A 24,034-nucleotide genomic window follows, 5' to 3' on the forward strand; every position below is an offset into this window, starting at 1 on the left:
CTAAACGTCAGGGAGAGAACATGACACAGGCATTTGCCAGCGCGGTTTCTAGAATACTGTCCTGAAATTATATCCAACTGCCTCCTATATCTTATAGAACTACATAACCCGTTCTGCGTGCTCAGCTTCTGGCCCTTCTTTGCAATCACCGCGCATCTCCTCATCCAGGGAACTACCGTGTGCGTCACCCCGTGCAAAGAGCAGGTCAATATCCTCCAAGGTCTTTCCGGTAGTCTCTGGACACAGAAAATAAACAAAAGGGACGGCTAGAGCACAAGACAAAAGACACCACAGCCACAACTTCCAACCCACGGTCTGCAGACCTATTCCTCCCGCAAAAACTGTGATAAAGCAGAAGAGCCATTCACCAAACGCAGCAGCCGCGCCTCCAACATGGCGAAACCGAAGCGGAGCAATCTACAAGAGTCAGCGTTGTCATAGCCTCCGATCGTGCAAGTGGCAAGAAAGATACCTCAGGCCCATACAGCCAGCAGACTCCAATCCAACCGTATCCGAATATGAAATTGTACAGAAATGCCGCAGCAACTGCAGTCCACTGCGTGGCCAAGCTTGGCCTGGAGTTTCCGATCATTGCCACAAATACAGTCATACAGATTGTCAAGCCCACCGCCGAGTAAATCATGATTCTGCGTCGTCCAAACTTTTCGATTGTTCCGGGAAGAAAGAGTGAGCCAAGGGCGAAGGTCGTGTTCATCACTGCCGCTAGGAGCTGGGACATGAAAGGTGACAATCCAACCTGGCCAAATATAATGGTGCTGTAATATACGGAGAGGTTGATTCCTTGATTTTGGGGGCCAGTCAGTAGGTAGCGTGCATCAGATGGACTCACAGAAGCAGCTTACCCATCATTTGCTGCATACTCAGCAACAGGAATGCAACCCGGATGCGATGGCCAACACGGAGCACCGTTCTATCCCAAAACAAATCCAATACGTTGAAAGTTTTTGCTTCCTCCTCAAATTCAATAGACGCAATGATAGAACGCCTCGTACTCTGGACCGCCTCATCCGTGACTGAGCAATTATGCAAGCGAGCCAGGACCATGTCTGCCTCTTCATAGCGGCCTCGAGCGTAGTACCACCGCGGCGTGTCGGGGAGAAGGAAAATGCCAATACCAGACACCAGGGCAAATGCGGCCTGGAGTCCGATGGGGAAGCGCTGAAGGTCTCAGTTAAGGAACTTGAACAGAATTTATACCACGGAAACTCACCCAGGAAACTTGATTATCCATTCTTGTGAAGCCAAAGTCCACCCAGTACGCCACCGCGCACCCACCGACGAGGAAGATGCACTGCAGGCCGACCTCAGGGCCGCGCTGTTTGGTAGTGATGCTCATTTCAGCCTGTGATGGGTTAGAGTGTCAGTGGATAGAAATCAATTTCACTCTTTTAACTTGCCATATATGTTGGGACCGCGCAGGATATGAGCTATTCAGTACTAGCAAACCAACTCCGGGCGTACGTGATTGCTAGGCTTACCCCGATGCCGAATCCCTAGTATGAGGAGTTAGCTCCTTGTTCAGAATTCAGGACAGTGGACATCATACACAAACCACGCGACCTGTAATCATCTGAGCAACAGACCATGCAGAAGCCTGCAGACTCCCCCCGATAATAACAAGGACATCTCCAAGAAGGATGCAGCCACGTCGCCCAAGCGGCATGCCCATCACGGAAGTGAGCAGGGAGCAGACAGTAGCCGCGAGGGTATAGCTAGAAGCAATCATGGGGATAATGTATGCTCCAGTAGGGTTCTCGATAACGCGTCAGTGTATGTGCGTTTCTATCGGACCCTTCATGGCCTACTCACCCCAAGAGCATCCCTAAATGGCTTTGTTTCTTGGACGCCACCTAGAACGCCGGCATCATATCCATACATGCCAAATGCCTGGCGGGTAGTTAGAAACTGGCAATACGAATTGCAGGATGGCCGATAATATACCAAACAACACGATAGGCTCATGAGCCGGTAGAGCAGCTTACCCCGGGCAAATTCTAGGGTTAACATTGCGAAATAGAGTAAGACTATTAACAGAAGCTAAGAGTCAGATAGCAAAAGAACAAATGCAGCCGTAGTTGGCCACGCGAATATGAAATATTATATACTTCAGGCAGGCATTGTTTCGACTAGCTAATGGGAGATCCCCCAGAATCTGCAACTAGGGCCAGTATGGGGAAATTGAGCAAGTCCGGGGTACACTGTGGACCCAGATCCCTAGCAACATGACTCATGGCTGTTGACGTGGAATTGTAATCCCGCGGAGCCCTCAAGGCGACAATCGAATCAGGCCACTGTCCGGCCCTCGGTTGGGGAGGAGGGTTGTCCAGTGTAAAATCCCACCACTGGATATGATATAGAGCACCCGTCCTGCATTGCTGTTCGCGTCTCGCAGCCAAGCCAACATTGTCAACGTCGCAAAAATGCAGAGCCCTGAAGTTATTGTAATCGGCACGGGCCCTTCGGGGATCGCAATGGCCCATACCTTGAAACATAAGCTTGGGTTTGATGATTTCACAGTACGCAAACTGGTGTCCTTAGCTAGACAGATGGCTGACACAGCAACAGATGTATGACAAGTCGGATGGCCCTGGAGGTACATGGAGACTGAACACATACCCTGGAGTGCAAGTTGTCCATTCCAAAGCTCAGTCAGCATGCTAACCTCAGTGATAGGGGATGCGATGTCCCGACAATCCTGTACTCGTTTTCATTCAACCAGAATCCGAACTGGTCCAAAGAGTTATGCGAAGGCCCGGAAATTCTAGAATGCATGTTGCCCCATTGAGAGTGGACTGAGGAGCTTCTACTAATGCGAATTTTCTCATAGACATGGAATCGACCGTGGACAGGTTCGACCTGCGCAAACACATGCATTTCGGTATAGAATGTATATCGGCCTCCTGGAACCCACAGGGCTACTGGGATGTCCAACTCCGCGACACCCAGACTGGTATCGAATACACGCGGTCAGCGACGGTCTTCATATCCGCCGTAGGAGGAATCTCTAAGCCACGCGAGACAAAGTTCCCTGGAATGGAGAAGTTCAGCGGCGAGATCTTTCACACGGCCCGCTGGAATCACAACTACGACTACATGGGGAAGCGTCTAGCTGTTATCGGCAACGGATGCAGCGCTGCACAGGCTGTGCCGGCTGTCGCTCAGAAGGCTTCATTTGTCAAGCAGTACGCTCGCAGTGCACAGTGGTACCACGAGCGACCGAACCGGAATTTCACACCCTTTGAAAAATGGTGTTTCCGGAATATTCCTCTGTGGCAGCGATACCTCCGCCTGAAGCTGTTTCTTATGAGTGATGGCCTGGTTGCCACTTACATGCCAGGCCCAGCTGCCGAGAAGCTGCGTGCTAGGACAGAAGAGACCGCGCGACAGTATATCTATTCCCAGGCACCTCGCAAATATCACCAGTTTCTAGTCCCGGATTTCCCGCTCGGATGCAAACGACGTATCTTTGATCCAAACTATCTGGAAAGTCTCAATCGCAGCAATATAGAGCTGGCACCGGTTGGGATCGAGTCCATCGACGAGACCGGCATCATTGGCACCGACGGCCAGCGAGACGAGTTTGATGCCATTGTGCTTGCAACTGGATTCGATGTGCAGCAGTTCCTGGTCCCCATGCAGATATATGGGAAGAAGGGCAAGAGTTTGTCGGAGCAGTGGAAGGAAAGTCGCGGAGCGCAGGCTTACATGGGGACCTACGTGCACGGCTTTCCTAATTTCGCTATGCTGTAAGTTTATTTTTGAGATGCCCGTGAAAGCTATTCTAACGTCTCATACCTTGCAGCTTCGGACCTAACACTTTCCCCGCGCACAATTCCGTTCTATTCGCCTCCGAGGTCGAGGTAGAGTATGTCGCGAGAACACTCCTGGCACCAATCATTGATAAACGTATATCCTCCTTAGAGGTCAAGGCCACCGCGGAGAATCAATGGGTAAGTATTGTGCATTCGGAGCTCCGAGGAAGTGTATTCGAGGCAGGATGCTCGAATTGGTACATCAACAGGCACGGACGAAACTCCGCCTCCTGGCCAGGCTATGCTTCCACATATTGGAGGGAATCTCGAAGGTCGCACGCCAGAGCGTTCATTGAATCTTCCGGGTCTAAGCTCTGGCCTGTAAACACCCTCAAAAGATGGATTCGGAGTACGCGCAAGGAGACCTATGGAGTGCTGGCCCTGTTGCTTGCAGGACTATGGTGGAGGGGAAATTCCGTCTTCCTAAGCTCACTGCGTCAGTTCTATGGGGGATTGCATCGGTTTCTGGCGCAGTAGTGTATGCCCATAATCTCTAGTGTATAGTTAAATACCTACCGTTCGCATGGTAGAATCAAAACCACTCCTTTGGCTCTGTATATTTTGTCCTATATTAGCCAGTCCAACGTCCCCAGGCACTGTAATACGGGATGGATGAAGTTAGAATTTTTGCAAAATCGAGTTTCCCATCTGCAGGCAGTCAATAGGCCAGGAACATGAGTCATGTACGGCCGGGAATGTAAATCCTCGGAGGACAGGATGGAGACCCGTGGACAACAGTGCACAAATAATTGCCTTTTCCCAAGGGAGGCCGAGGGTTTTCCCAGTGGTGCATGACGTGCAGTAACTCAATCAATATATGAACCAGCAGTAGTACACTTCTGCGACCCGAGTGCCAGACATTCCACGTTAGGACGGAACAATGCTGCAACTTTGCTTGACCAGGACCTTCGCCAGGAGGGGCATAACGAGTCAGATATCTAAAATAACTAGAAATGCACCCCGATGTGGCCCTCAGTCGTTAAGGCCACCCGCTCTATTCATAAGACGTGATATCAGCACCAACCCCACCCGACAAGAGTCCTGCGAGGTGAAAGAGCAGTCTATACTCGGAAAGCTCTCCTTAGCTGGAAAGGTGACTGTTATTACAGGTAACCCCTTGGCGATCCCTTGATGAATGGTATGCGTACAGCTGACGACAAACGGATGTCCAGGTGGCGCCAGGGGCATAGGGCTTGCTCTCGCCGAGACGGTGGCCGCACTGGGGAGTGATGTGGCTATTTTGGACGTCCTTGAGCCAGAACGTCCATTGGCCGAAATTGAGAAGGGTTACAAGACTAATTTTAAGTATTATCGGTAAGTTAAGTTCCCCTTGAACTAATGCTGGAGTTCACTTCGCTAAAAGCCACAGAATGGACGTTACATCAAAGGATGACATGGATGCTGCCTTCAAAAACGTTGTCAACGATTTTGGACAAATAGACAGATGGTAAGGATACCTTTACGGGGACAGATGTGCGTCCACTAATGCTGAAGGCAGCATCACCTCCGCCGGGATTGCACTGGACAAGCCATTCCTTGAGCATACATGGGAAGAGTCTAGCCGCATCCTTGATATCAATGTAGGCACCACCGGAAGCAGAATATAACCATCTCGCACATTGTCCTCACAATCTTCATAGGTGCTCGGATCATTCTTCAGTGCGCAGCTGGCCGCAAAACAGATGGTGAAACAAGAAACCGGGGGAGCAATTGTTATGATAGCCTCGATTGCCGCACACTGTGCAATCCCTGCTCAACGCGTTTCCATCTATGGCGCATCCAAAGCGGCCATTAAGCTGCTTGGACAGACGATGGCCGTGGAGATGGCCCCTTTCAATATCCGAGTAAACACTCTTTCGCCAGGGTTTATTGCAACTAGCATGTCTCAGCAGTTCACTGAGATTCAGGATGTATTCCAAACGGTGCCTCCTATCCGGCGAATCGGACGTCCTGATGACTTGACTCTCGCGGTGGCGTATCTGCTCAGTGATGGGGCGTCGTATACAACTGGGGCGGATATAGCAGTCACCGGGGGGTTGCATAACGGACGAATTGATATATAAAGTTGTATACGTCTACTTATATATATCTCTAACAATGTCGGAACAATTATTATTGAATAAGGGAAGTCTTCGTAGGTTTTTGCGATCGCCAATGTAGAATCTCCCCCGTAGGTGTGACGGAGCTGAATCTGTACGAAGCGGAATTATTTCTGTTCTAGAAAGACAAATTCAGCTGAGGACTACGGTTTAACCTGAGAAAATCATGAAATGTATGTCTATATTCTCGCTGGATAAGTGATATAAATGATGGTCCACCCTCCATTCCTGCGCCTTATATACCCACCCTCTCTCAACAAACTATTTATGGGATAAGAAGAATGGAAGTCAGACGATTCCATTGATGATCCGACGCTCTATCGCTCAGGATATCATCCATTCCCCTTGCCAAAACCGAGACACCGCGCAATTGTCGCATGATATTCCAGCACTGATGAACCTTAAGGGCGGCCTTCCGGGTCTTGAATGTGTCGCAATCGCGAAGTCGGCGGTTGTATGCGATTGCAAGTACTAACAGCGCCACTGCCGGACCAGGGAGTAAGCCAGAGATGTCCAGGCTATAAACCTCCTCGAATAGATCGGTTACTTCAACGAGGTATTTGTCAAGCGTTGCAAGGTATTCTGTCATAAATCCGGGGCTAATCGAATCTGGCATGCCTTGAATATCTTCCCAGAGGGTGGCATATGAAATACCCAGGTATAGGAGCTTCAGCCAAGCACGGTGCAGATATATACTTCTCTCCCAAGGGGTTGGCGCCAATGATATTGGAAAGCTAGTCTGAGCTGCATACGGGAGTCGGTCATACCAGTTCTCAAGTTCTTCCAGACTTCGTTTGCCGAACAGGTCACCCGGCTTGGGGCATACGTGAATTCCTGGCTTATCGGGAGCTAATAGCAGGTTCTTCACCCTATTTGAGAAGCTAGAGAATTGCGATATGCAGCACAGCTTCGTCTTTTCTACAAACAGAATTGCCTGGGTGGTTTGCTTCTCAAGACTGCGGAGTACCTCGCAGTCATCAACGACAGCCCGCACTTCCGGAGCCAGTATCTCGAATTCGAAATCACATAGTGTGATAACTCCTAGTTCGGGTGCCTCGCCGACATGATGGTCCCCTTCGATAGTCATCATCGTGAGTAAATCTTCCGATGTTAGTCGCGCGTGGTTATACAGGCTCCACCGCGTTCTCCTCCAAACGCGCCGTTGGCGGAGACACATGGAAGAGAGATCAGGGCTCCTATGAAGGCCAATTGATACTGCCAGAGACAGAGCAATTCCGATTAAGTGACTCGCGTCCTTTTCCGTGTTTTGCACATCTTGCCAATGGACTAAGAGTAACAACGCCTGTACGGTGGCGAGACGGTCGTCCTCACATTCAACTTCCAGCAGTACCTATTCTTCGTCAGTAGACGTCAAAATAGTATTAATTTCGTGCACATACCTTTGCCCGTTGGAATAGAATTTCCCGCGCTCCCTCACGAGTGGTATATCCCTCCTGGTGGATGTGGCTCATGTCGACAAAGGCTGCACCCGCAAACATCACGGCGTGGAACAAGAGCAGGCTTATTGGGTTGATACCGTCGTTGTTTGCAATGGCCCGCAGGAAAAGATCTAAGTCCAACACAGGCACCTCGGGGTGGACCCAGAGGATATAGCTTTTCAGCAGTTCCGTGCGAAAGCGAGCGGTTGGAAGACATAACGCTCCCTTTGCCTCGACGTATGCGACATCGTCTGGCCCGAGTCGATCTGGTAGTTTCGTCACGTAGTCAGGAGTACTTGTCACCAGTGGACATGGGTCATGCTGCGGCCCAAGAAATTGATCAATAATGGACAAGTAATTGTCGAGGGGATAGGTCGTCGGGACAATATCAGGTGCAGCGCAACGGAACGTCTGCTCGCGCTCCGCAATTTGCAGCTGAGAGGCAAATAATTCTTCTAAGGTTGAACTTAGAATCCATTTCAGGTATATGTGCAGGAGAGCTTGTAAATCTAACTGTACCTTCGCAGTGTTTCATCGAAGGCGTGCGCCTCTTCGCCTGCGAGCGAGAGCTACCAGAAGTAGCAACTTTCTCCACGATGTTAGGAGTACCTACACTCTGGGAACATTGGTTCTGCCATCACAGTTCAAGTTTAATCTATCACATGTAGTACATGGGATTCCCCTGACACCGATATAGCAGCGTTCTTTCCGCTTCACGCAGTGACTACAGGCCCCAGACTGGGCTGTCCGAACACGTTTTGGTGAATGATGCATTGTGGCCTGTTGATCGAGAGGAACAACCCCGCGTTTTCTCCATTTTATTTTATTTATTTTAGGTTAGCTGTTCATCAATGCCCTGAGTCATGCTCAGCCAGTCATGCCATTTCGGGTTTTGAATTCCGCGGATTTTATAGTCCTCGGTCTCCAACTCCATCAGCGCTACTCTCGATGATTCCAAGGATCCTCAGCGGCCAGAAGGAGCTACCACTGCCAGGTTATGCTGGTTCCTTGTCGGTTCTTCGAGTGAGATGGCACCAGGATCACAGCTCCGAGGTTTAGAAGCAGGCTGTTCCCCTTTCTGGCGTGCGATATGCATGGGCAGTCGCTTCATAAAGGATGGAGGCCTTCTAGGACGCCCGAGTACCACGGCACCAGTGCGAATGTAATCATAGTTTTGCAACTTCAGCGTGGATGGACGTTCTGATCCAGGAGCACTGATCTCCTGTAAGAGATGCACATTGTCTTCCCAGCAGGAAGATTTACTTCCGTCTCCATGCTCACATTCCCCGAATGGAAACCCAGTCATACGCCAGAAATGGCAGCTAGAGAGTTTGCGTTCACCGGGTAGAAGCCCACCACCGTGTCTTTTATTTAGTTTTTCAATGCTGTGAATCGACGCTGCAAGCCAGTCGTTGCCCTTGGGCAGCTGGTTGCAGGGCGAATCGTATGCAGGCCCCTTTAAACCGCGAATCGCATCACCAAGGCCAGAGCAGAAAAGGCAGTGGAAGTGGTCTAACAGCGGGATCCACGGTAGTCCTGTCTTGTTGAGCTTACTCCTTTTCAAGTCACTTTTGCTGGAGTCAGTCATGATGTCCATGAACTCGTATCCATATATCTCAGTGCGACTGGGGCGTTGCAGGGTTATTCTGGAGAGATTGGTAGAAAACCCCAGTATCAGGTCCCGGACGCTTAATCGATCATCCTGGGATTCCTCAACGATGTAACTCCCACAGTCTCTAAGTGCCGCATATGTTGCTTCTGCGCCATCTGATGCGGGCTTTGAGAATGGAATATTAGGACGTCTAAACCTTTCCGGAATGCCCCGCCAGTATGTTACAAGCATTTCATGGAAGACACATATCAAAGGCACAAGCCAAGCCTTCGATTCCCCGACATCGTAAAGAACGATTTGCTCGGATGAGCTGCTGTTTAAGCATTTCAGGTAGTTCCGTGCAGCACTGAACCGCAGCGTGTTGATGGTTATATCAAATGTCAAACCTGCCTACCCTCCAAGCTGCATGGGTGCGGTTGATGTGGCCACAAATTGCAGGTTCGCCCCGGACAAGCTCCAGGTCGTCTGTTGGATCTTTGCATTCGACCACTGCACCGTCTGCAACTGGCCTGTTCCCAGTAGTGTAATGGCTTCTCCACACCAGCCAACGAGGGCCCTCTTTGACTTGAGGGCATCCAAGGTTTTGAACTTTAACCAGCTTCCCTTTATCGCCGAGAGCTCCTCTATCTTGATTTGGGACTCCTGCTTCGCCACTTCCAAGTGCCAGAGGATCGTTTTGTCGTCTATCAGCTTCACAGGAATGAGGGCCGTTGAGTATCCCACCAGTACCAGGCCTTCATCGACCAAGACCGGATACTCCACTGCTGCTATTTGCAGCATCAGGTGAAAGTCAGCCTGCAGGAACATGGACTCGCGACCCGAAAGAACGGTATCGGGCTGGACTGCGATCAAGCCACCCTCAAAAAGATCGAACCAACATTTCGTACTATCCAACGCCACTTGTGAAAGCTTTCGGAGTGTAGAGCAACTGCCGCTCACTTTGCATGTTGATAAACAAAGGGTGTTCGCCATCGGCTGGCGGAAGGTCAGGGAGAGCCAGAGCACCAGGTCCCACAGATGGGCCACTGATTCGTTAAACCACACGGCAATCTCGTTTTGGGAGGTCGTAAACTTCAGATCAGCATCCTCTGTGGCTGGTCAGAGCTGTTGACAACGTATTTTCATGACCGTAGCTCACCGTATTTAGCGCCGTCACGGTCCAGGGCGCTTATAATGTTCCCGACGAAGGCGATTCCATACTCTCCATATTTCTCTCGAATAATTCTTCGCCAGTTGTTATTTCAACAGAGTCATCTGACAGAGTCAATGTAATGCTCTTTAGTACAAATTCCAACCGCTGATCCCGTCGTATTCTCGCAATAACGGAAGGCAGCTCCCACAGTGTCCGTTGCGGCTGCTGACCAGCACGCCTTCTCGTCTGCGACTCGCTCTTCATTGAGGCCGTTGAATATCCGGAATCTGTCCAATGTTAACAAACTCACCAATTGTTTTCTGGCTGACGCACCTTTCGATAACTGACGGTGTTCTTTCGCGCGTCGAATGGCAAGTCTTCTCGCGAACAAAAGCAGTTTTGGATCCGTCGGCTCATAGGGAGGACTGCTGGCGTTGCATGGATCCATCTTGATATCACGGCGTTTCGGTGAGCCTTCTGCTTCTTCTTTGCCGGACTGGAGGAGGGGAGGGTTGATGAATGTTCAGATGAGGGGAAAGACATGCTTCAGCCTCGCGCGCCTGTCAGATTGGCATGCCACGAGCAACGATTATTGGATGCGACTGGTAGCAAGTCCTAGACGCGGTATTTTCTGGCAAATCACCGATGTGCAATGCGCATGAGCCTCGTATTATATTCCTGGTCAGAAAGTATGCTCCGTTGAGGGGAAGTTTTACTTGTACTGGAAGAAACAGTCCATTAATGGATAAACATATATATCTATATCCAAAACAAAAATACAAACTCGCTATAACACCAATGCATCGGACTCCATATCTTCACGAAACAGGTTATAATTTATAATCTAATATCAATCGGAATACACTCATCAACGACCCTCCACGCTCCAGTCTCCGGATCCTGTCGGTTCCGAGAGAACTGCAAGAACGCCTGGTCGGGGCTAACATTCCACCTCGCGACGTCTTCTTCCTTCGTAGGAGCCAGGATCCCAGCCCGAGGCCAGAACACACCGTATGGTTTGATACGCGCTTCCTCTGGCATACTAAACGTTGTACCCGTAATCGTAGATCCGGGAGATGGAGTAGAGAAGTCTTCATTGCCTACACTTGGAAATGAGATATGATTTGGACCATTCAGACCTGACTGAGTCTCAACTGGACTCGTGGCCCTCGGCAGCGTTAAAGGATAAGACATCGGATCGCGGCTGGTATTCAGTATACGGGCAAACATCTCCTCAACCATCATAACATTCTCCGCAAATGCCAGACCAAACGCATTCGGGTAGAATCCCTGTACCTGGGGCGCCGAGCGAAGCAAAGCCAGCGCGGCACGGCGCGTAACTGGCTCTGCGCAGCGCAGGGCAGTAAACCACAGCGGGAGCCCGACGCTGATGTCGAATGTAAAGGGCGGCTGGGTACCGTCTGGACGAACGGAGGCGTTGAGGGCGATGCGAGATTGTTCGACGATGGTTTGGAAGCTCTGTAGGCAGGCATCTGTTGTGCTTTTGAAGCGGGATACGCAGGTTGTGAGTATCACGACTAGGGATTCGTAGTGTGTGAGGAGTAGGGCGATGGCACTGGTTTCTTGGGGTGATAGGGCAGCCTTTGCCCGTAATGATTCGGCAAGTGTTGTGAATGATGTATGCCAGTTTTGGAGTTTCTCTGAGAGAGAGGTTTGCTGGAGTATCATCTCGGGGGGGACATGGTACGCATTCGTGGTGTCATGATGTTTTTCGCATTGTTCTTGGAACAGCTTGATATCAGCAGTGAGGATGAAGATAGGCTCGCGAGCAGCCTTGAGCGATGCGAACACCGGTGGCAATATCCTATCAACGTCTCGCATGAAAGACCCAGGCTCGATTTTATTCTGAGCATTGCCCAAGATACTCAGACGCGAGAAGATCGGGACAATCGCCTCTTCTAGCAACGATGCCTTGAATGCCGGCACAGTCCCACTGGCTATCTGTTCGCGTAACGATGTGATGAGGTGCACTCCCTGGCCATACAGTCGCATTGCCTCGAACGCGCCTCCCTGGAGCGCCTCAATGCATATAAATAATACACAGCTAATCAGGCCAACAAACACATCTACACTCCCGTTCTCGATTCGACGACGCACCGCAGATACCGAGCGCGAGTACCACCCCAGCGCATCCTGGTATTTAATCAACGGAGTACAGGGCTTATAGCTCTCAAACAACGAACTGATAGAAATAATAGCGTCCCAGACCGGCGGCTCAGCATGGCACACGCGCGGGACGATGGTGCTCCAGAAATCCGCATCAAGCCCACCGATCAACGGCGCGGCATGCTGGAAGTAGTACGCGAATGCGCGGCGCTCTTTCGTCGCCTTGTTCGGCACCATGGGTACTGGTGTTTCAATGACAGCCATCGAGGAAGCGGATGAGAAGGTCCCGTATGTTGTGCCTTCATACTCGCACAGGCGACCGCCTCTGATGCATCGGATACACCTCGGCTTCTCTTCGCCGCATTTGACTTTCCGAGCCCTGTAGAGAATATTTAATACGGAAGATCCTGGATTTGAATTGCTGTTGGGAGCCTACTTGCAAGTTTTGCACCCCCGCCTTGATTTCAGAGGCCCGACTGTGAGGCCCATCGGGCTCGCGGGGGACCTGGGCGCCATAAGGCCAGCGCATTAAACCACAAGGGTCACGAACGTCGTCAGATTATTTCATGTATTTCATGATTCGGTTGTGATGGCAGCCTGCTGACGAAGTTGCATGATTCAGGGGGATTGAGACGCGGTGGAGAATTTGCCACAGCCTCAACAGTCAACACATTCCAGACACCATTCCCCGTCAACAGCGTGGGGGCGAGATCTTGATATCGCCTCCTTAAGACACCAATTGATGGTGAAATTACTGCAGAGGATGCGTTTTACTGTATAACCAGCCTAGGACAAGAAACGGACTCGCTCTTTCACGAGTCAGCGTGGTAGGTCACGTGTGTATAAATACATAACATTTTATACAGATTATGCATTACAAGTTCGAAGAATATCCAGTCCATATACTCGGTAGAATACTAACGAACGACATAGATTATAACCAGGTATCTACAAAACAGCCATGATCACTTCTCACTCTTCATATACGCAGGCGGGGGTATGGCCGTCTCCCCCTCCTCACTCCCAACACTGGGCTCAGTCCTACTAGCAGGAACATGCTGGCCCTGCGCCAGCTCACCCATAAGCGTCTTCCCCTCATCAATGCGATGCGGCGGGATAAGCACATCATAATAGCGCGGCATCACAAATCCAAGCAGGATAAGGAGGAGGACGATATGCGCGACAATGAAGCCCGTGATCATGAGCGGGTCGTAGCGCAGCGTGTGGAACTCGGGATATGCGAAGGAGAAGATGATGGCCAGCACGGGGGCGCATACATATCGCAGGATTACGGGCCAGAAGACGGGGATGCGCCAGTTGTTTCCGCCGCCGATGATGCTGTTGAGGTCGCGCCGGATTTGGTTTCCCTGGTTTTGTTAGAAACTGCAGACAGGACAGTGGGTTAGGATGGTAAAGACATACCGAGTAGGCGGCGAGATACCAGAACTGGCTGAGGAAATAGTTCTTCCCCCAGAAGCTAGGAGCAGGGATAGATGGTCGATTAGAAATGAGTGTCGCGGTGATAGCGAAGAAGACATAGACGCCGAATCCAGCGCCCGCGCCAATAGCAGGGTCTTCGGTTCCATGGGCGACAGAGACACCGATAATCTGCCCGCCGAAGTAGGCGAAGTTGTAGACGATGAAAGCCCAGAGACCGGTCTGGTCAACGACGTCGGTCCAGCGGTAGATGGTGCTTGCGCTGACAACCTCGGACCAGACGACGAAGATGAGGCAGATGTTGTTGACCCAGCGGTCGATGCCGTCGAGGAGGTAGAAGCCAAACTCGGTGCAGTATGGGAGACACATGAGAAACGAAATGAGGGTGAGGATTGTCACGATTATAGGGCGAGAGAGCTTAACTTGCCCCGAGTCGATGATGAGGGTAGCGACGGCGTCCAGCATGACGAAGGCGGAACTGAACCCCAGCACGACGAGAGTGAAGAAGAGCAGGAAGGCCCAGAAGTTTGCGCCGGGCATGTGCAGGACTGCTTCAGGGAGAGTGAGGAAGCCGACGACGAAGGCGCCGAGTCGTTCACCATCCTGCGGCCATCTCCTGAGATAGCCCACGACGCCGAAGACGGCGAATGCGGCAAAGTTCTCGAACAGGACGTTGCTTCCGCAGATTAACAGAGCGTCCATGACTGCGTTGGAGTGCTTGGAGTTGTATGAGGCGTAGGAGGTGAAGTAGCCAAAGCCAATGCCGGTGGAGAAGAAGACTTGTCCTACAGCCGTCTGCCAGACTGTGCCGGACGCAAGCTGGTCACTTCTCCATGTTGCCCAGAGGAGTCGGACTCCTGCACTGGCATTCTCAAGGGAGAGAGACCGGCCAACGAAGATAATCGTGGTCACAATTGGGAGGCCCATCGTCCAGTAGACAACACGACCGGTCAGACCAACGCCGCGAAAGATGGAAATCCAGATCAAGAACCAGATGAACGCGCTCCATCCCACCGTCTCTCCCAGGAGGCCAACCCCAGGGTATTGCGTATACGACACAACCTCCTTATTATCAAAGCTCAGCGACCCTTCAACCGGATCGACATTGTGGACCACGTCGCCCATGTAGAATTCCTCAATTCTGCCCTCCCACGGCAAGGGACTGCGGAAGGAGTTTCGGAAGTAATTCATAATCCAGGCAAGATTGACCGTGAAGTACTGCGTGACGATAAAACTGACCAAGATGGGGCCGATTCCCACACCCTTCAAGCGGCGGTTGATGTTGTTGAATGCAATCACTGTTCCACCACGATAGGCCTGGCCGATGGAGATTTCGAGAATGAGCGCCGGAATCGCGACAAAGAAGATCGCCAACAGGTACGGGATGAACCACTGCAGCCCGTAGTTGTTGTATACGACCGAGGGGTACCGGATCAAGTTTCCCTGACCGGCGCAGCCTCCCATGGCGGCCAGCAGGAAGGCAGCGCGCGAGGGCCACTGGTCACGACCATCCTCCGACTGCGCGGGCGGAGGGAGAAGCCAGGCGACGGCCTTCCTGACGTACTGGACAAACACCATGGTGAGTCCGGAGAAGATAAAACTTAACTAAGTGTTATGCACATGGGGTAGGAGCACAGTTTAAGACCGATCCAGGTCAGCAATGAGAGGATCAAGCAGAAGAATCAAAAGCAGGGAAGTGACCCAGACCCCAGACGTGCTTGGCAGGACAGCTGGGTATTATATACGGCAGTGGCACCGCCAAGGGCTGGAGCTCCATCGTGGGACCGATTGCATGAGTTTGGCCTGTTAAGGCGGCGCTTGGGAGTTGCCCAGGTGGGGGTGAAAATTAGGGCAGGCTCGGCACGCGGCGAGAGATTTCACTGGAGCGAGTGCCAGCACTAAGACAGTGAAAACTCTGCTGGGACGGGGTGGTATTGGCTTGTTACATGGCTGGTTATCTGTGACGCCCGTTCACTCCTGCACTCTGCACTGCAGTCATGTTAATTCGGTTTTGTTCATTCGGGGACGCCGGAGCCAAGAGTCCGCCAAGAGTCCGCCCAGACGCCAAGAATGACGCAAGGAGAGCCGGAGTCGACGTTATCGTCCACTTCCGCTCAGCAACCACATGGGGTCCGCCGCATCGGGACTGTGTCTGTCAGTGTCTCTGTCGGTGTCTCTGGTTGCGCTGTCCAGCCAGCAGCTGTCTAGCTGTCTCAAGGTTCTGGAATCTGGCCGGAGTACTCGAGTGTTAACTTCATCCCTTACATACCACGCGAGAACTCAAACCTATATTACTGTCGGTTATACCCTCGAGCCCGCTTTCGTTGCTTTTTCTCAGCCCAATCCCCTCATGCGCCATTAATCAACATCTCGGCGCCATCAACTCGTTCGTGGTCACGCTCGCTCCTGTGATCCTGACGCCCGGCATGATCGATTCAGGTTAGCCATGCAGGGCCCAGCCCGACTAAGGAATCCTTGTTTCCCGCCGGTGGGGGCGCGTTTAATCACCCGATCCCTGTGGGTGGGAAGCTTGAACCTGCTCGGCGGTTGATAAATAAAATCAGCTAATAAAAGTTAAGTCGTGGTTGTCAGTCGCCCTTGCGTTATGCCGCCATGTGGGAGTCTTTGCCACCCCCTTGTATGCAAGCGAAGAGATAACGCCAGTGAGCCAGTGCGCCGGATTAGGCCTAGGTGTGCTGTCTGAGAGAGGCCAGACTCGGCGATGTCGGCAAGAATGGCTAAGGATAATTTAATTTCGAAGATATCACGCAATACAACCTAGCTTATTGCGCAATCATGTCCGAGGAATGACAGGCAAGGTAACAGAAGATCTATGGGTCATCGGACTAAATATAAATGCTTCTTACTATAAAAGTGGATCATGGATTGTCTCGCCCTACAGCCATCACACGATCATTCCTGGCTTTTTCGCTGAGGTATATTCTATCCGGTATATACTTCATGCACCTAGCAGGCAAAGAAATGGAGCTTCGATAAACACAGTCATGATTGTGCCTGACACATTCCAGGGGTGACTACGCAGGTAAACCATATGAAATATCTATCTTGACACCAATCAACCGGGGCGTCTCGATATTCTCGCTACACCGTTCAAAAGCCTTATGCGGCCGCTGCAGCCTGAATAAACAGGCATTCCCACTTATCCCAATAGTCACAGGCAGCGTCGCAGCCCTGGTAACGATACACAGAATACAAGTCCGATCAATGGCAGTGACAATCGCACTCTGTGCTGTCAAACAGAAGACTAGACCCACTGCCTTCAACTCCCACCAGCCGATATCGAAATGCAATGACAGATTATATCACCCAGAACCTACCTGGAAGCCAACTAAGATTATAATCGTCAGCATTTGATACAGGAGTTTGCTATTAACTGCGGGTTTTGTTTACTATCTGGTTAGTCCAGGACACTGCGCTTACAGGTTGTTGTTGCTGTGGTGGAGGCAGTACTATGAGTCGCTTAGACAGAGGGCGTTAGTCAGATTACATTATGTCTTTTATTTCAGAGATCAACTACTCTAATGATAACAGGAAGCGAATGTCACCAAAGATCCAGAACCAACCTCTCGCCAACACTGCGTGAAACACAGGGCATCATGACGCCATTCTCGCCCTTCTCCTCCAGCGACAAAACAGTATCTCTGTGCTCCGGAATGCCCTCGAGAACCGACACCTCGCACGTCCCACACGTGCCTTTCGAGCAGGTAGACATGATGCCGCACCCATTATCATTGAGGGTCTCGAGCAGGGTCTTCTCAGGATGGACAGTGACCGTCCGCCCACTGCGACTAAGGACGACATCGAAGGATCGATTCGGCAGGAAATTCTGGCTTGACAGCGCCTGGAACCTCTCAATATGCAGTTCGATAAGAGGATTACATTTGCAGACTTCTTCCAGAGACGAGAGCAGTCGTTCAGGGCCACAGCAGTATACTTGAACAGCCTCGTCCTGCACCTCAACAAATCTCTCAAGATTAAACCTGTTCCCCTCATCGCGAGCCCAGATATCCACAGGATGACTACGCACTAGGTCATCGAGATATGCCATTGTCTTCCGCGATCGACCGAGGTAGATTAACCGGTACGTCGCGCCCTGGCGCTTCGCCTGCTCGAGCATAGGCTTCAGCGGCGTGATTCCTATCCCTCCAGCAATAAAGACGTATCTGCTACTGTTCTTCAAGCGGAAATGGTTTCGCGGTTTGCGGACTGTTACTTCTGCGCCTTCGTGTAGATTCTCATGGAACCATCTCGATCCGCCTGAGCCGGTGTCTTCTCGGAGAATGGTGACCTTCCAATGGGTTTTGTCTTGGGGATCCGAACAGAGCGAGTACTGTCTATAGCCGTGCTCGCTGAGGATATCGATATGCGATCCCGGTTCCCAGTGCGGTATTGAACCCCCGGTCTTTGAACAGAGCATCACTTCTAGGATTTCCTCTGTTAGGAAGGACAGTTGTTTCACCACTGCCTGGATAGTCGCGTTTTCACTGGTATTCTGTCCCTGGGGTTTCGTCTTTTGAACTTGAACAGTCCTCGCCCAAGGACCGCTAGGAGGATCCCACGCAACAACCACCCTCTCAACGCCTCGACTGGGCCCAACCTTCTCATATACAATATCCTCGTACGGAGTAACAAGACGCAAATTCTGCAACCGCTCGCGCAAAACCCCGAATTCAGTCTTGAGGAGTAACCTCGCCAGCGGCGCCCCCAGACACGCATGGCTCCCGCGCCCGAATCCGAGATGCTGCTTGGAGAATTTGCGCTGCAGGCGCAGTTGCTCGGGGCATTCAAAGACAGACTCGTCTCGGCTTCCGGAGCTGTAAGCCAGGAATACGCGATCTCCTGGATTGAGGGTGCAAGAGCCGATTATCGTCTCCTTCTGGACGAGGCGGTACATGCCTGTTATCGCGGACTCGTAGCGGAGGAGTTCCTCGATGGCTTGAGCGGAGGCTGTTTTGTTCTCCGTTGCTGCGTCCCAGAGACCATTGTGTAGAAGATGGGAGAGTCCCATCGAGAGAACACTAGTCGTTGTTTCATGACCAGCAAGTAACAGCCCAGGTATCATAGACAGGTGCTCAAAGTCCGTCATCTGCACGCCCGCGTCTCGCTGGTCCCATATATAACTAACCAGGTCATCTCGTCGGTCGTACCTCCTCTCCTGAATAACCTCCGCAATATAGTCATGCAAATCCAGTACATCCTGGACCTGGCTCTCAATACTGGCGTCCTTCTTTGGAGCCGTAATACCCCCGAATAACGCCAAGCAGCGCCCAATCCACTCCCACCTGCTCGTATCAAGCCCCGCAATGGTAACAATCGACTTCAGCGGCAGAGGCAGCGCAAAAGCAGATTTAATTTCAACCTCCCCGTCCGCAACAAACCCATCGACAAGCTCATGCGCCAGATCACACATCAGCGGCCGGAACCGCTTTAGCTTCCGTGGAATGAAGAACCCGCTTACGGCGGAGCGTAGTCGGTCGTGGTCTGGGTTATCCCAGCCTAGTAATGTGCCGCCTTCGGGGACGCGGTTTGCGAACAGAGCCTTTACGGGTGGTGGGAAGGGTGGGACTGTGGTGTCTTTTGATGTGAATGTTTCTGGGTGTGAGAGGATGGACAGGATGTCGTCATATCGGGTTACGATGTAGCTATTCAGGGCCGGGCTGTATTCTATGGAGGACTGTTCTCGTTCATGTTTTAGATCTGCGAAGAGGGTTTGGGGGTTGGTGAATGGGCATGTTGTTGTCATTGTAGACTTTACTGTAGAGAATGGTTTGCAGATGAATAAAGTGTCTCCGGTAATTGGGTGCTGATATTAACTTAGGGCTGTATATAAATGCCACTGGAGTGGTTGATGTCAGGTGCGCCGGGATGTGGCCATCTTCCCGGTGGGCGAGGAACCACCAAGATTCTTCGATGTGGGCATGTGGGGGATTAAGCTGGGAATGCGTTTGAAATGAGACTAGCAAATAGGAATCATGTCATTGTTTCTGTTTACTTTGAATGTTGGTTTGTTGATCGTCGGTGGATTGGATGGGCGTGGTGGTGAAGATCTGGCTGTCTGGCCGCCGGCTGTCCTCCCAGCCCAGCGCCGGTGACATTTGGGCGTCAATTAGGCAGATCTTCTAGAAAGGTTCCTCTCCTGTCCTCGCGCTGCGCCGAGATGCAGGGGATGGTTAAGCTTTGCCAGGGCGTGGCCAAGTAAGGGGTATCTGGCTGGCTCGTGCTCGCTGCATGTTTCCAGATCTAAAGACGAATATTCTCGATGCAACTCAGCTTAGGAGTATATATGTTACTAGGAGTCTTGGAAAGTGGTGAGGATCAGCCGCGCTGTACTTAGTGCTGCGGTCACTTGGAGTCCAATATCGATGTGTCCAGTTACTGCATATATATCTGCACTCTATTATTCCGTTTTCTCGGAGACAGCTACGTGACTCATTGCTCAATTAAATGAGATGTTTACTAAATTGGTAACCCGGCTCGAGTATCGCCGCACGGAGGATATATTACTTGGGATACATATTTATTGCAGACATCCACTGAAGCAGACACCAGCCTGTCGAGTATAGCCTATGACGCCAACACCATACCCTCCAAAGCCACAAAACAACTCCATATCCTGAGCGCATGATACATTCACAGCCCTGCTGATAACAAGTCAACCAACACCCAGGTCCAACCCCCGCAATCCGATTCGACCAGACCCACAAACATCTCAGAAACCAACTGCAGCTTCAACCCCAGACCTCACTGGTCCTCCGCGCCAAGAGCCGAGAAAGCAGCCCGCGCCCTTGGCAGGCAGGGTTGCAGCGCGGGTTCGCTGGATGTGGAAAGCCCGAGGCAGCCACACGACCAGGATCTCATCCTGCCAAGGGAGGCCAATGAGCTGAGGCAAGATGATGGTGCTGGTTCTGGTGCTGTGCATGTCAGATCCTGCTGGGCGTGGTGGTGGGGGTTCGTTGTTGTTTCCAGCTGCTCGCAGGCTGCTTCAGATAGGATAAGACCAGTCGTATATTCTCGCCAGCCCCTGTTTCTGAGATTCCCCAGTTGAGATTCCCCAGTTGGGTCTCTTAACGATGGCTTGGTGTTGGTGCTGTCGCTCGCTACCAGGAGGGCGGGTCTCGCTTGCAGCAGAAGGTCAGTCAGTTATTACTGTGGAGACGCTGTGCCATGGGGAAACCCATCAAACCAAAGCAAGTGCAAACTCCCCGGAAATGGGAAATAATTTCCACTCTCTGTATTCTTCCCTTCTGTCTCTCGGGTTGTGCCGCTCTCCGTTTTCCACGTCATTCCAGCTCTATCCCAGTTCTCCTCCCCCTCCATCTCCATCCATCAGCCGCCACAATAATCCAATTCAAAAGCCACAACGCCCAAGAAGATCCTGAGATGCTTACTTGCGCCCCCTGAGCACCGATTCGCGGGCTATCCACCAACCGGGTGAATTGGTGAATTGTCCCGCGAGGCTGAGCCGGTTTGTCCGGATGCGAAATGAGCGGAACGCTATTATATTAGTCTATTATATTATCGCGTAATAACGGCTCGTTTAATTAAACGAGCCATGCCTTGCAATGCACGGGCTTAATTCTCCACACCTGCAGGTGCGCTTGGACTGACTCTCGCTGGCGCTGCTCGGGCGATTCTTGACTCAAAGCTCTGGAAATTGCACTGACGTCAGTGGATTATTCTATCTGAGTTGTAAAAAATAGTATCATGTGAAGGGGTGTTGGATGTATTAAAGCGTATAGTGTAGAGACGCCAGCTCAGTGATAGTCGTGATTGACAGGGCCATCGTAGCGATCAACGCGACCGTGGGCCAGACCATGTGGCATGCAGTTCGGGGAATTTGCCTGCCTGCCAGCTGTTCAACGGCTGCCAGATTGTCTGCGGCTCGATCGTGCTGATGGGGCTTTCTCCATGGGGTTACGATATGCAATCACTACGATTCAATATGGTATATGTGCAGGGCTCGCATTAAGCTAGTTCATCTAACCATATCCTGTCTAATAAGAGCTCTAGCACTATGGAAATACCGACAGTTGGTAGCTAGCTAGCAACATAAGAGAAATAAAATAAAAGTAAAAAATGGTTGCCCAATCTGAATCGAAAACATAGCGCGCAGTGCAGTTCTAAGGCTGCCAGCACGGTGGGTATAAAATTACCAGCATCTCATCTCATCTCATTCACCTCTCTGAACTGGAACGCGAGAGCTTACTCGTTGTGCTCAACTCGCTTCTCGTCCCCCTTGACCTCGCCAGACTCGTTGGTGCTGTCGCCGCTCTCGTACTTGGGCTGGATGTGGCCCGTGACGCTGTCGCGGCGGACGGCCTCCTCGACGTACTCGGGCTTGAGCTGGCCGTGCTTGTCGTAGCGGTATGGCTCCTTGATGGATAGCGAGACGGCGTTGAAGACGTTGGTGGATTTCTTGAAGATGGCGTCCATCTCCTCCAGCGATCGGTACCGGGTCTCGGGGAAGAAGAAGTACACGACGGGGAACATGAAGGCGTTACTATAAGATATTAGCACATGCACAGATAGAACTATATACCGGGGAGACGTACATGACAGCGAAGATAACGTAGGTCTGGTATTTGATATTCTCAAACGCAACGGGCGTGATCATGACGACCATGAAGTTGAAGATCCAGTTCGCAGACGTCGACAGCGCGTTGGTCGGCGCACGGATACGCAGAGGCACGATCTCAGCAGGATACAGCCAGGTCATACCGAGCCAGCCGATGGCGAAGAAGGTGTTGAAGACGAAGAGGAACACAGCCTGTCCGATACCAGCCTGCGTCTCGCCGAGGAAATCGCGCCGGTAGTCGCAGCCTGCGAGGACGGCCATGGAGACTGACATTCCCGCAGCCTGGGATGGTTAGCATGTATATATAAGCTATACAGGAAATGGATACATACACCGAAGAGCATCAGTGGACGACGTCCGACCTTTTCGATGATGAAGATGGGGATGAACGCGGCCATGAGGTATTCAGTTCCGTTGCAAGCAGCCATCAGCTTCGCGGTGTTACCACCACCGAGACCAATATCTGCGTACAAAACAGGAGCCTATATCCATCAAATTAGCAATAGTCGCGTGACGTGAGGGGCGCAACGGAGGGCAGTTGCTCACGTAGTAGGTGATCAGGTTAATTCCGGAAATCTGCTGGAACATCTGGTTGACATAGGCGAGCGCGACACGGTGGAATTCACGGTACTCGGACATGTCGAACAGACTGCGATAGGAGCCCTTGGACATCTCGACAACAGTCTCCTTGATCGACAGCAGTTCGTTCTGGATGTACGGGTCTTCGCGCGGCAATTCGTTGAGCAGCTCGAGAATCTCCACGGCCTCCTCGTCACGCCCTTGCATGACAAGCCACCGAGGCGACTCGGGGAGGTTCATAATAGACGTGAAGATGGTGATAGCAAAGCAGATCTGGAATGCAATTGGGAAGCGCCATGATACCTCGTGGTCGGGTAGGAAGGCGAAGCCTGGTAACTCATTAGTATCGCGACGAATGGGATAGAAAGCAACACTCACCGTAGTTGATCCAGTAACTCAGAGTAATTCCCGCAGTAATCAGCATACCCTCAATCATGACCAGCTTTCCACGATCGTGGGCCTTTGCAGATTCCGATTGCCATGTTGGTACAGTACTGGTGTTCATGCCGTTGCCAATTCCAGTCACAATGCGGCCAACAATCCATTGGGGCAGACTGTAGGACGTGCATTGCAAGATAGCGCCAATAGTCATAGTAGTGCAGCCGCAGAAAATAGTGCGACGACGACCAAGTGGGTTACCGACGAAAATGGTCAAGATAGCTCCGATGAAACATCCCAGGTTGTATGACGCGACAGCAATTCCTTGGTTGGTACTGCGCTGGCTTCTACAGCCAGGTCCATCTAGTTCTGTACAGGCCTCCGAATTGATCTCTGGAAAGTACTTGATGAAGGACGGCAGGTCCAGAAGACCACCTGTCACGCCCTGATCGTAACCGAAAAGCCTGGTCGGAGTCGTTAGTTTTGCGCGAAGCTGTTGCATTGGAAATAAAGCTCGCAACGTACAGGAAATCAAGACTACCCAGCGAACTGATGGCCAGGTTGAGGGACCTCCCCCGAAAACCGAAATACTTCTTCCCGAACATGTTGACGTTTGCGCAGGGCGAACGACAGCGACGATCAGACGTGGAGATGGAGCTTGAGAAATCGGGGGAAAATGACGAGCAGTCATATATATACGCAAACACATGCAGCACCGCCAGCTTTCGGCTAGACAAAACAGGCAGTCCCGGGCTCTAGTGAAACGCCTCCAGAAATCTCCAGGAGACCAGTGCATTTGGGG

General features: G+C 51.5%; 10 protein-coding genes across 10 annotated transcripts; 3 read left to right on the forward strand and 7 right to left on the reverse strand.

Moving 5' to 3' along the window:
* Positions 1-84: 84 nt before the first annotated feature.
* ASPVEDRAFT_878726 (uncharacterized protein) lies at positions 85-1,983 on the reverse strand (the record flags this gene model as incomplete). Its single annotated transcript, XM_040818188.1, has 7 exons — positions 85-417; positions 473-801; positions 864-1,179; positions 1,232-1,352; positions 1,468-1,514; positions 1,568-1,774; positions 1,831-1,983. 7 exons carry the CDS (start codon positions 1,981-1,983, stop codon positions 100-102), a joined length of 1,491 nt encoding a protein of 496 aa, XP_040674033.1. The 3' UTR covers positions 85-99.
* Positions 1,984-2,441: 458 nt separating this feature from the next.
* Positions 2,442-4,310, forward strand: ASPVEDRAFT_57415 (flavin-containing monooxygenase; the record flags this gene model as incomplete). Its single annotated transcript, XM_040815334.1, has 6 exons — positions 2,442-2,537; positions 2,587-2,645; positions 2,695-2,789; positions 2,849-3,767; positions 3,824-4,105; positions 4,172-4,310. The coding sequence occupies 6 exons, from the start codon at positions 2,442-2,444 to the stop codon at positions 4,308-4,310; spliced, it is 1,590 nt and encodes a 529-aa protein (XP_040674034.1).
* A 658-nt stretch (positions 4,311-4,968) lies between these two features.
* On the forward strand, positions 4,969-5,896 carry ASPVEDRAFT_144138 (uncharacterized protein; the record flags this gene model as incomplete). Its single annotated transcript, XM_040807967.1, has 4 exons — positions 4,969-5,147; positions 5,203-5,280; positions 5,332-5,413; positions 5,474-5,896. 4 exons carry the CDS (start codon positions 4,969-4,971, stop codon positions 5,894-5,896), a joined length of 762 nt encoding a protein of 253 aa, XP_040674035.1.
* Positions 5,897-6,197: 301 nt separating this feature from the next.
* On the reverse strand, positions 6,198-8,145 carry ASPVEDRAFT_89501 (fungal specific transcription factor domain-containing protein; the record flags this gene model as incomplete). Its single annotated transcript, XM_040818634.1, has 4 exons — positions 6,198-7,283; positions 7,333-7,826; positions 7,891-8,002; positions 8,059-8,145. 4 exons carry the CDS (start codon positions 8,143-8,145, stop codon positions 6,198-6,200), a joined length of 1,779 nt encoding a protein of 592 aa, XP_040674036.1.
* Positions 8,146-9,293: 1,148 nt separating this feature from the next.
* On the reverse strand, positions 9,294-10,190 carry ASPVEDRAFT_392968 (uncharacterized protein). Its single transcript, XM_040811893.1, has 2 exons — positions 10,122-10,190; positions 9,294-10,071 (listed from the first exon to the last, which is right to left on the reverse strand). The coding sequence occupies exon 2, from the start codon at positions 9,953-9,955 to the stop codon at positions 9,374-9,376; it is 582 nt and encodes a 193-aa protein (XP_040674037.1). The 5' UTR covers positions 9,956-10,071; positions 10,122-10,190; the 3' UTR covers positions 9,294-9,373.
* Positions 10,191-10,952: 762 nt separating this feature from the next.
* ASPVEDRAFT_144103 (Zn(II)2Cys6 transcription factor) lies at positions 10,953-12,731 on the reverse strand (the record flags this gene model as incomplete). Its single annotated transcript, XM_040807964.1, has 2 exons — positions 10,953-12,621; positions 12,679-12,731. 2 exons carry the CDS (start codon positions 12,729-12,731, stop codon positions 10,953-10,955), a joined length of 1,722 nt encoding a protein of 573 aa, XP_040674038.1.
* A 476-nt stretch (positions 12,732-13,207) lies between these two features.
* Positions 13,208-15,257, reverse strand: ASPVEDRAFT_34444 (sodium:neurotransmitter symporter family protein; the record flags this gene model as incomplete). Its single annotated transcript, XM_040810854.1, has 2 exons — positions 13,208-13,609; positions 13,665-15,257. 2 exons carry the CDS (start codon positions 15,255-15,257, stop codon positions 13,208-13,210), a joined length of 1,995 nt encoding a protein of 664 aa, XP_040674039.1.
* Positions 15,258-16,279: 1,022 nt separating this feature from the next.
* ASPVEDRAFT_392938 (uncharacterized protein) lies at positions 16,280-17,119 on the forward strand. Its single transcript, XM_040811892.1, has 2 exons — positions 16,280-16,653; positions 16,709-17,119. Exons 1-2 carry the CDS (start codon positions 16,487-16,489, stop codon positions 17,052-17,054), a joined length of 513 nt encoding a protein of 170 aa, XP_040674040.1. The 5' UTR covers positions 16,280-16,486; the 3' UTR covers positions 17,055-17,119.
* A 122-nt stretch (positions 17,120-17,241) lies between these two features.
* ASPVEDRAFT_143685 (uncharacterized protein) lies at positions 17,242-19,443 on the reverse strand (the record flags this gene model as incomplete). Its single annotated transcript, XM_040807931.1, has 1 exon — positions 17,242-19,443. The coding sequence occupies one exon, from the start codon at positions 19,441-19,443 to the stop codon at positions 17,242-17,244; it is 2,202 nt and encodes a 733-aa protein (XP_040674041.1).
* A 2,208-nt stretch (positions 19,444-21,651) lies between these two features.
* On the reverse strand, positions 21,652-24,021 carry ASPVEDRAFT_393031 (uncharacterized protein). The gene is made up of 6 exons (XM_040811897.1): positions 23,758-24,021; positions 23,233-23,696; positions 22,822-23,183; positions 22,608-22,757; positions 22,253-22,557; positions 21,652-22,200 (listed from the first exon to the last, which is right to left on the reverse strand). Exons 1-6 carry the CDS (start codon positions 23,835-23,837, stop codon positions 21,903-21,905), a joined length of 1,659 nt encoding a protein of 552 aa, XP_040674042.1. The 5' UTR covers positions 23,838-24,021; the 3' UTR covers positions 21,652-21,902.
* Positions 24,022-24,034: the final 13 nt, after the last annotated feature.

The sequence above is a fragment of the Aspergillus versicolor genome (genome assembly GCF_001890125.1).
Source record: "Aspergillus versicolor CBS 583.65 unplaced genomic scaffold ASPVEscaffold_15, whole genome shotgun sequence".
Taxonomy (NCBI): Eukaryota; Fungi; Ascomycota; class Eurotiomycetes; order Eurotiales; family Aspergillaceae; genus Aspergillus; species Aspergillus versicolor.